This window comes from Erythranthe guttata, chromosome 3 (assembly GCF_056151865.1).
Source record: "Erythranthe guttata isolate IM_541 chromosome 3, IM_541, whole genome shotgun sequence".
NCBI lineage: Eukaryota > Viridiplantae > Streptophyta > Magnoliopsida > Lamiales > Phrymaceae > Erythranthe > Erythranthe guttata.
Window position 1 is genome coordinate 6,085,859 of NC_142535.1, and position 11,663 is coordinate 6,097,521.

Here is an 11,663-nt window from a genome sequence, read left to right on the forward strand (position 1 = left end):
CAAGACCAAAAAATAAAAAAACTCAAAAGAAATAAAAAAAGAATACGGAAAAAGAATGCGACAGCCGCACGGCCACCGCAGAAGACTGCCGCACGACCACCGCACAAGATTGCCGCACGACCACCACTAGACCGCCGGCGACGATCAGCAAGCCACCACCACCGCACCACCACCACCAAACCATCTCCACCGCACCATCACCATCACCCCACCACCACCACCAACAAGTCTTTTTTACTAAACTTTTGTTTGTCAATTCAAAAATATTAATCGAGCATCGATTCTTGATAAATATGCGTAGATGAACATTAATGTATGCTTACTTCTTGTTGGGTTGCAATGCGTTAGCCGATTTTGGAAAAAAAATTGAGATTGAAATTGATTTTTTTGTGTGTTTTCGTTGTTTTCCCAAATCGGTTTATCCAGACCGATTTTGTACACGAAAATCGGCGTCACAATACCGATTTTTGTTAACAAAATCGGCGACACAACGCCGACTTCACAAGTCAAAATCGGCGTTGTAACGCCGATTTTTTTTTTTTTTTTTTTTATGATTTTTGTTTTTTATTTGATTTTAAATTTCATTAAGGGTAAATTAGTATTTTTATGTTGGAGGTCTTGAACTAATAAAAAAATGGGCTTGCATATATCCGCCGCCTAAACTATATATAGACCGAAGTGATCAATCTCTAGAAGAACACGTAATTCGATGAACTCAACATATATATATATATATATATATATATATATATATATATATATATATATATATATATATATATATATATATATATATATATATATATATGTTGAGTTCATCGAATTACGTGTTCTTCTAGAGATTGATCACTTCTGTCTACAATGTCACTCATACTTCAACATCTTCTACTCAATATGAGTAAATCATTCAATTTGGTAGCATCTCGGGCTCTAAATGATGCAAATACTTATATAATTTGTTCAAATATCATTAGAGAAAATATTATGCAGTTAATTATTATCATAGAAAATAAATATAAAATAAATTAAAATAATAATAGTATCGAGGTTTATATGTGAACGTATATGGTTTCATACAAAAACATATACTCGGGGTACACATAATGTATACATCGTATTCCCGTAAACGTATACACTATGCTTACATGACACATATTCAATAATTCGAGTAGTTTGGAGTCTAAAATAATCATATAATACTATATTAGACATCCATTGGTCATCATAGGGACTTACATTTTGGGTTCAGAAAATTGCTGTTTGCGACTCATTCAATTTTTTTTTTTTATCTCTCTAGACAAAATCACTCTTCTCACTAATTTGGCCTAAAATCATCTTTGTTGAAGTGATATACGAACAAAAATGAGCTCATTGGATGAAGATTGGGATACACATTACAACGAGGTAAAAATTTCGTCATTTAGTTCGAAAAATCTGGACTAAAAAGCCAAACGCCCGACTAGGGCGCGCGATTCAGTAATACACGCCCAAGTTGGGCGTGCTAACCTCTGTTCCACGCCCAAACCGGGCGTGTGAAACGCCGTTCCACGCCCAAACCGGGCGTGTGAACCGCTGTTCCACGCCCAAACCGGTTTGGGCGTCCGGGCCCCTGCCGTTTTTTTTTTTTTTTTTTTTTTTTTTTTCTCTTTTTTATTAATTCTTTTGACGTTTTTTTCAGGAAAACGAACACAATACGGCTGGAGTTCGTTGGTAGAAATCTTTTTGTAAAGTTGGTAATAAAAAGTGGCCCTAAACCTAATAAAACGTTCCTGACTTGTGACCTATTTGGGGCGAAACGAGATACTCCATCAACTAACCCAACTGCGCGCTCGAGAAGATGGACTGGTAGCAAAAAAATTCATTGTGGTTTTAAGGTTGCGGGAGTGAAACGGTTGGATGATAGATGGGAGCTCAGAATATTATATGGGAAGCATAATCATTATCCGGTATATACATCTGGGCATGGGCTGAATCCATTGTCTAAACAGGAGTTGGAGATTATTAAAGATTTGTCAAAAAGTCATGTGCCGCCGAAGAAGATTATGGCTCACTTGAAACAAATGGGCTTGGGTCTCAATGCGTATATGAAACAAATATACAATGCAAAGGATCATTTCAAAAAAGAAGCTAGGGGTGACCATACAGTGATGCAACATTTGATTGGGTTGCTCGAGGAGCACAACTATTACAAGTGGATTTGTACTGATGAAACAACACACGAAGTTATTGATTTGATGTGGGCTCACCCTCAGTCTGTCGAATTGCTCAGTAATTTTCCGTACGTTATACTACTTGACAGTACTTACAAAACCAATCAATACAAAATGCCTTTGTTGGAGATTGTTGGTGTTACTTCCGTGGTAGTAATTTTACTGTTGGAGTGGTATTTATGCGCCATGAAAATGAAGACCATTATACGTGGGTATTGCAGAGACTTAAAAGACTTTACCCCCTAAACACTCTACCTAGTGTAATTGTGACTAATCGAGAGTTAGGACTCTTGAAGGCGTTAGAGAATGTATTTCCGACCGTGGATCATTTTTTATGTCTTTGGCACATTAACATGAATGTGGGTCGTCGTGCTGCATGATGTTTGGGCAATAGTAAGTCGCGAGGGATTGCATTCGTACGTGGCCCGTGGCAAAATGTTGTAACATCCCTATGCGAGGAAGATTTCAATAGGAATTACATGGCTTTGATGGACGAGTACGCAAATTATCCACAGTTGATCGAGTACCTCCAAGACACTTGGATCATATACAAAGAGAAATTTGTTCGTGCATGGACGGATCATATTTTCATTTGGGCATTACAGCGACTAGCAGGTATTTATTTTTTGTTAAATACAAATATTTAACTTAATGCTATTTTGTGTATTGAAACGTAACATATTTTAATCATATTAGGGTGAAAAGTAACCATAAAGCATTGAAGAGATTGTTGGATGCGTCCACATGCGGATTTGACACATTTTGGGCACAATATAATTCACAAATAACAGATCAGCTTAATGAGATCCTGAATGAATTTGCGAAGTCAAAGAGGATTCGTGCTAAGACGATTAATGTGCCTGTGTTTAAAATTTTGTCCAGTGGAATTGTAACTCATGCTGCTCTGAAGCTTTTGGACGCTGAGCTGGAGACAGATTTAGACAGCTGCACTCATTTTCTGAGGTCAACTCATGGCCTCCCATGCAAACATGAAATTGATATTAAGGTGAATTCACGAGGTGATTTGTTTTATGCGGAGGATGTTCACTTGTTTTGGAGGACGACAGTTTTGGTGGATGGTAGCCAAGAAGAAAGTGTTGGTTCTGTTTCCGATCATAGGACACAGGCTATTTTTCGGCTCGACAGATTAATTGATGAGCTACGGCAACGGTCTGAAATTGAGATCATTGATGTGACAGATGTAGTTTTCGAACGAATGCATCCTGGGGAGACGGTATTAAATGAACCACCAGTAGTAGACCACCCGAGAGGCAGACCGCGGAACAACTCCACACTGAGGGATAATTCAGCACATGAGTATCCACTATACCCCACACAGGATGAAGATAACGTAACTGGACGAGGTCGAGGATGAGGACGAGGATGAGGACGAGGCAATAGAGGACGTGGTGCATCTTCTGAAAGCAGAAATTGTAGCTGTTCGTCGACTGTGAGTGGACCCGAAATAGTACGAATGCCCCGACCTGATTTTTTTCGACATCTTCATTTCTGCCTTGTTCCTGAGGTTGTGACATGGACGGACTTTCGAGGGGATGGTAATTGTGGTTATAGAAGCGTTGCGTGTGCAGTGAAAGATGGAGAGGATGATTGGATGGAGGTTAGATTGGATATTTATAACTGTATCAGAAGAAACGAGGTCTTGTTCAAGGATTATTTTGGTGGTGGTAATTATGTATATCAGGTGTTGGCGAAAGTCGCCCATTGGGACAACGCTCAAGCACCAATTGAAAAGTGGATGACTATCACGGACATGGGCGTGGTCGTAGCAACATGTTACAACGCTTTGGTGTTATCGGCTAGCAGTTCGGGAAATCAAACTTATTTGCCACTCTAGGGTCCCGAAGGTGGTTCACAGCTATCTTATCAGATGACTATATTGCATCTTGAGGCAGGAAGTCACTTTGTGTATGTGAAGATGACTGACAATTGTCCACTTCCTCTATTTAACTTGCAGTGGCGGAGGTACAACAATGATAGTGTTGCATATTTGACAGAGGCGCTGCGAGGTAGACGTCAAGCGTGGGATATTCTAAATAGTGTTTGATTTTGTTTAGTTTTATTGGATTTAATGTGTTATAGTATTTTTTTATATCGAACTTAGTACTTTTTTATGTGTTAAGTGTATAATGTTAAGTATATATTTTTGGAAAAAAATGATTTATTGTGTTTTAGGTACGTTTTGATGAATTGGATAGATAAAGGGTCAAAACTATATTTTTGGAAAAAAAATGATTTATTGTGTTTTAGGTACAAATTGATGAATTGGATAGATAAAGGGTCAAAACTGCAATTTTGGAATAATAGCCCTGACGGCCGTCTGAGAAATACACCTAAATCTCGGACGGCCGTCCGGGATTCCTAGGCAGTCTCTGCCTGTGGGACGGCCGTTCGAGATGTAAGTATATACCTCGGACGGCCGTCCCACAGGCAGAGACTGCCTAGGAATCCCGAACGGCCGTCTGGGCTATTATTCCAAAATTGCAGTTTTGACCATTTTTTCACTGTTTCATCCAATTCATCAATTTGTACCTAAAACACAATAAATCATTTTTTTCCAAAAATATAGTTTTGACCCTTTATCTATCCAATTCATCAAAACGTACCCAAAACACAATTTTGACCCTTTATTTATCCAACATCATTATCAAATCCGAAAAGAAAACAACAATCCAACATCATTATCAAATCCGAATAGCAAACAACAATCCAACATCATTATCAAATCTGAAACGAAAACAACATCTAAGTATACCTCGTCCGACGTCTGCCCTGAGAATGTCGCACCGGTGAGTCTCCCGCATCATGCTCGTCATCAACATCTATATCAGGACGCTGCAACTGTAAATACTCAGCAAACGGGGTGCACATATCCTGGATCGTCCTGAAGAAATCATCGGGTATGGAGCGATATCCTGGAATAGTCGGTGGAGGCAAGTGATCGTAAAAGTATGGATGCAACACTCGGGTGATGTCGTATACAAACGGAACTGTAGATGGCTCCGCTCTCTCCACCGGCTCGAAACTAGGATCTATACGGGGGTGGGTGCGGTCGAGATACCACGGCAAATAACGCTCGTCCGACTCCCAAGCCGGAGACGCTAAACGACAATAATAATCTCGATCAAGCATGTGCACGTGGGGGATACTCCAAAGTTGATCGCAAGACTCGTAGTCAACTTTGTAAGATGTTAATTTTCTCTCCATCTTAGCACCTTGAAGCGGAAGAATAGGGGGGGGGGGGGGGGGGGGGGGCAGGAATAATCTGAACAAAGCCGAACTGATGCAGTGCTCTATCGGGCATGTAAGGCTCGACTGTATCCATCCAACGAATAGTCCCGTGATGGACGGTCTTCTCAACATCACGTGCCACATTCAACCCAAATGGCGTCCAATTGACCTATTGTATCAATAGGCATGTATTAATAAAAAAAAGTAAATACATAAATATTAAATTATTTAAACTTGTCACTTACATCTGATGCACGCATGGAATCAAGGCCTCGACGGTACTCGACAACTATATCTTCGTCCTTAGGGATATGATGTGTCACCTGCCACCTTTTGCACCACGGTTCCCCCAGTACATGTGCATTAACCATCGGAGGCCGGAGCACAAAAAATACTCATATATCCAACACTACATGAATAATAATACAGAATGTTAAACATAACAACGAAACTTATTAACAAAACAGTTCGTTGATTAATAAAAATTAAAAAGTACCTCTAACAGCGTCAGACAACCACAAATCTGCGCAGCCTCAGCTCGCGAAGCCATACCCAACTGTCGGTACAAAAAGGCCAGTGTAGCAGAACCCCAAGAATACTCGAGAATCTGATCGATGTACTCTAAAAGTGGGAAAAAAATCTGCTTTCACCTTCGATCCACTTTTGTCGACGAACAACAGTTTTCCGAGCAAGTAAGCGATATATGCTCGTACGCGAAACTCGGGTGGAAACGTAGAATTATTATTGTACATCACATCCAACTCATCTAACCGGGGGCCACCACCGTACCACCACTGCTCCATAAGTGCATCGTCAATACCAAACACTCTCGCACCTGCCTCAATCGCCTGTGCCTTATCCATGTTAGTGTTAGGGCGATGTCTACTAACTGGCAAATGCATTATGTAATGCACATCGTGGAGAGTAATTGTCATCTCTCCGAACGGCATATTAAAGGTGTTTGTGTTTGGCTGCCATCTCTCAATAAAAGCCTCGATAAGTGGATTATTGTGCTGAGGGAGAGAACAAGCACGCAAGTGATACAAGCTCGTTCTCTCTAGTAGTGCAACAAAACGAGCATCGATGGGGCCCGACCAAGTCGACTTGGCGTGCGACCGCAACTTAAGCATATGCCGTGCCTGTTCAATATATATTTAATTTAATTATTACACAATCAAGTATAAACACTTTAAATAAAATTTATTAAAATTAATAGGTATTACCTTTCCCTCCCAAATGTCGTAGGCCAAATGTGCTCCGAAACTCGGAATTAACTCAGGCATCTCAGGTCCACCGGGCGCCCGGCCAGTCAACCGCCAAGGTTAAGAAGGAACCTTAGATTTCCGAGCGGGGCGAGATTTAGGATTTTCGACAGGAGTAGAACCACCGGAAGTAGTAGCAGCTCTAGTCAAAGTAGGAGGCGGAGTCGGATCGTCCTCGTCATCGTCATCTAATGGAAAATCAGGAGTCGGAAAATGATACTGCCCCTGAAAACGAACTCCTGCATCATCCTCGTCCTCCTGCGGATCCATATGTGCATTCATCTCCGCCTCGGCCTCCGCTTCCGCCTCTATCGCCGCAAGTGCACGTGGTTGTTTAAAAATAACTGTTCTTTCGCCACGCCGCGTAGAACTAGTAACCTTTCGGTTATGTGTTCTACCCTCTCGTTGTGCAGTAGATTCTTCCATCGGATCCGCAGGGAAACGAATCATAGGCCCCTTTCCTTTTCCCATTTTCAGTTTTTTAATGCAAATAGACATCCTGCAAATATAAGAGATATTTGAAATAAGTAAAATTGAAATTATTAAAAAAAATATTGAAATAAGTAAAAATGAAATTATAAAAAAAATATAGAACTAAGTAAAATAGAAATTATTAAAAAAAATAGAAATAAGTAAAATTGAAATTACAAAAAAAATATAGAAATAAGTAAAATTGAAATTATAAAAGAAAAAGATATTGAAATAAGTAAAATTGAAATTATAAAAAAAAATCAAATAAAAAAAATTACACTGCCGAACGCTCAGACCGGGCGTCCAAACCGGAACCGAACGCGCAAATCGGGCGCCCATTTCCAGACCGGACGCCCGGACCGGGCGTGCACACTTTAAACGAATGCCCAAACCGGGTGTTCAGGAGTATTTTTCACGCCCAAACCGGGCGTGAAAAATACCGGTGAACGCCCGGTTTGGGCGTTCAATATGCGAAATTTCCAACAAAAAACAGCCCTAATTTTCGATTTTTAGGGCTGTTTAACATGCAATTACACCCAAAATTTCCTACCCAATGCAATTAAAACGTTTAGGAGTTGAACAAACCTGCAAATTTGGATGAATTTGGCTTGATTTTGCTTCAATTCGAATTTTTGGAATTTGTTTTTTTTAGGGAGAGTTAGCTTTTTTTTTTAGAGAGAGAAGTGTTTTTTGGGGAATGAGTTGCAAATAGCAAATTTCAGACCCCAAAAAGCATTTCACGTCATCATAACATGTAAAAATATGTATATTGGGTTCTTCGAATTACGTGTTCTCTAGAGAATGGTGACTTTCATCTAGGGGTGTAAATGAGACGAGCCGGCTCGCGAGCTTCCGGAGCTTGCTCGAAAAAAGCTCGTACTCGAGCTCGAAAAATCGAGCTCGAGCTTCATGTCAGTTGTTCAACAGGCTCGCGAGCTTTACCTTTTCTCTATATTTTTTAATACATATTAATAATATATAATAATGGATATTATTAATAATAAATAAAAAACAATAATATTATTTTTTTAATTGAAAAGATATATTTGATGGATGGGTTTTGGGTTGTGCCGAGCTCGAGCTGGAGTTCGAGCTCGAGCTCATTTCGTATATGAGCTCGAGCTCCTTAGAAACACAACGAGCTCGAGCTCAAACTTATAGGCTTCTCGAGCTCGAATCTTGGCGAGCTCGAGCTCGAGCTCACGAAATAAGGCGAGCTCGGCTCGTTTACACCCCTACTTTCATCTACAATGTCACTCCTACTTTAACATTTTCTATCCAATACAATTAAATCATTTAATGTAGTAGCATCTTGGGCTCCAAATGATGCAAATACTTATATAATTTGTTCAAATATCATTAGAAAAAATATTATGCGGTTAATTATTATCATAGAAAATAAATATAAAATAAATTAAAATAATAATTGTATCGAGGTTTATATGTGAACGTATATGGTTTCATACAAAAACATATACTCGGGTTACACATAATGTATACATCGTATTCCCGTAAACGTATACACTATGCTTACATAACATATGTTCAATAATTCGAGTAGTTTGGAGTCTAAAATAATCGTATAATACCATATTAGACATCCATTGGTCATAATGTGTAAAAATATGTATATTGGGTTCATCGAATTACGTGTTCTCTAGAGAATGGTCACTATCATCTACAATGTCACTCCTACTTTAACGTTTTCTACCCAATACAATTAAATCATTTAATGTGGTAGTATGTCAGGCTCCAAATGATGCAAGTACTTATATAATTTGTTCAAACATCATTAGAAACATATTTTACGGTCATTATGCAGTTAATTATTATTATACAAAATAAATTAAAATGTTAAAATAATAACAGTATCGTAGCTTATATGTAAATGTATATGGTTTGATACGAAAAAATTATACACGGGTACACATAATGTATACCTCGTGTTTACGTAAACGTAGACAATGTGCTTACATAGCGTATGTTCATTAATCGAGTGGTTTGGTGTCTAAAATGATCAAATAATATCATATTAGACGTCCATGAGTTATAATGTGCAAAATATGTATATTGGGTTCATTGAATTATGTGTTCTTTAGAGAATTGTCACTTCTATCTACAATGTCATTCCTATTTCGACACATTCAACTCAATAAGAATAAATCATTCAATTTGGTAACATCTTGGACTCCAAATGATTCCAATTCTCACATATATATATATATATATATATATATATATATATATATATATTAACCATATATTTTTAAACATGTTTTAGAGCCATGTAATGGCTACTAATTATTTATAAATTAAAATAAATTTAACATTCTGCACAAACGTATTCATAGAGTACCAAAAAAGTTTCCTCGATTGTTATATAACGTATATGTTATGTAGCGAAAAAGAATCGCCGTTGTGTGCGTCAATGTTGGCGACGGAGGAAATTGGAGGAAGAAGAAGAAGAGGAAGAGGCAGAGGGAGAGAAAGAGAGGATGAGGAAGAAGAAGAAGATGATGAAGAGAAGCAGAAATGATGAGAATCTGGGAAAAAAATTCTCGTTTTTTTCCTGCGTTTTTTTAGTTTTATTTTTTGGTTAAACTTTGGAGTTGTTTGGGAAGTAAAACAATTGATTGAAGTAGGAATATGGAATGTTTGGTTATAAGTAATTAAAAAGAAAACAAAAAGAAGAAAAAAAGAAAGAAAAAAAAATAAAAGAAGCAAAAATAAATAAATTAATTTATATGTATAGAAATCGTGTTTCGGTGAAACAAACTTTTATGAGCAGTAGCTCTTTTATAAGTGGAAAATAAGGGTTGTTGTAATTATTTATATAAGTGAGGGGGATTCTAGACTTTTCATGTGAGGTAGGGAATGAAGTGTAAGTGAAAGTTAAAGTAGGGAGTGCAGACAAAGAAAACACGTATAGGGACAAAATAGAAAACTTTTTGGGTAATAGTGATTTAAGAGCAAAAACCCCTTACAAATTAGCCCATTATGAGATACTTATTCACAACGGGGTCCAGATAAAAAACTCTTTTACAAAAAAGTCCAGACATTATCCAGAAGTGTGTAAAAGACTAAAACCCCTTCAGATTTAATATGATCCGATTTTATCCTTTAATTCAATTTAACATCAATTTGACCCAAAATTTTACAAATTATTCAATTTTGACCCAAAACTTAATTTTGAGTACAATTTCGCCTGTCGCTGCCGTTGACCGCCAGTCTCCAGCGTTGATTTATTTTTCTTTTTTCTTCTTTCTGCCGCCGCTGAACGGCGGTCAACGCCGGTCTCCAGCAGTGTTGATTTTTTTTTTTTAATTTTTTTTTTCTTCAACATATTTTTGTCCGTTTTAAACAGTAATATTGTTGTGGTTGACCGTCATATTAACTATATTATTGTTTACCATAGTAATATTAATTATGTTACTGTTTAACACAGTAATACTAACTATTCTCCAGTTTAACACAGTAATATTGTTATATTACTCTATAGCACAATAATATTAACAGAAAAAAATCACTATTATTGTGTAATAGAGTAATATCAATGTGTTGACCATTCAATAAAGGCAAACATAATAAAAAAACCAAAAGAATAATATTGATGTGGTGACAGTAATATTATTACTGTCATCCACAATAATCTATACATATTATAAATGTGTGAATGTAGCTGGTGTTTCTTCCCTTTTTTGTACGTACAAAAGTACCCCCATAAAATATACTTCAAAATCATATTTCAAGGGCAATAATATAATTTACACTAATGCTAATAATTAACCTTTTATCATTCATTGTATTAAGAATAAAAACCGGTCACCAAAAATTTTCGTGCACTTACAATGCATTTATAATACAAAATATAAACCATCACACAATAATAATCCAATTCGTGGGAAGGAATTCATATATTTTTATAAAATGGCACTTCAATACAAGAAAACCAAAGTCCTTATGATTTAATTAAAAAAATTGCAACTTTAAGACAAGAAAACCAAAATTTCTAATATAATTTAGGGGTTTTTGTGTATAAGTCTCCAACCAAGCGTGTTTATTATTCTAGGTTTAGGGGATATATCTCTTAACCCAATAAGCTCATCCCTTTAATATTTATTATAAATAAAGGAAACATTCATGTATATGTCAATATTACCCCAAATCCTTTATACACAATTCTTAATTGTAACCTCAATCTAACCAATTTTGTCAACAAAAATCCAATTTTGACCAAAAAAATCCAATTTTGATTTTTTTTTTCAATTTTTTTTTTGCCGCCAGATTCCGGTGTGACTTTTCGATTTTTTTTCTTCTTCTGGATTTTTTCGCCGGTTTACGGCGTTGACCGTCGGTCATTTTTTTTTCTTTCTTTCTTTTCTTTTCTTCCGGATTTTTTCGCCGGTTTCCGGCGTTGACCTTTTTTAGTGTTTTTTTAAGTTTTTTTTTTGTTTGTTCTTTTTTTACGTCC

At 37.1% G+C, this 11,663-nt stretch overlaps 2 protein-coding genes across 2 annotated transcripts; both read left to right on the forward strand.

The window, feature by feature from the left end:
* The first annotated feature begins 1,362 nt into the window (after positions 1 to 1,362).
* LOC148771634 (PKS-NRPS hybrid synthetase cheA-like) lies at positions 1,363 to 2,456 on the forward strand. The gene is made up of 2 exons (XM_088815155.1): positions 1,363 to 1,404; positions 1,875 to 2,456. The coding sequence occupies exons 1-2, from the start codon at positions 1,363 to 1,365 to the stop codon at positions 2,454 to 2,456; spliced, it is 624 nt and encodes a 207-aa protein (XP_088671281.1).
* A 1,228-nt stretch (positions 2,457 to 3,684) lies between these two features.
* On the forward strand, positions 3,685 to 4,275 carry LOC105967917 (uncharacterized). The gene is made up of 2 exons (XM_088815156.1): positions 3,685 to 4,033; positions 4,124 to 4,275. Exons 1-2 carry the CDS (start codon positions 3,685 to 3,687, stop codon positions 4,273 to 4,275), a joined length of 501 nt encoding a protein of 166 aa, XP_088671282.1.
* The last annotated feature ends 7,388 nt before the right edge of the window (positions 4,276 to 11,663 follow it).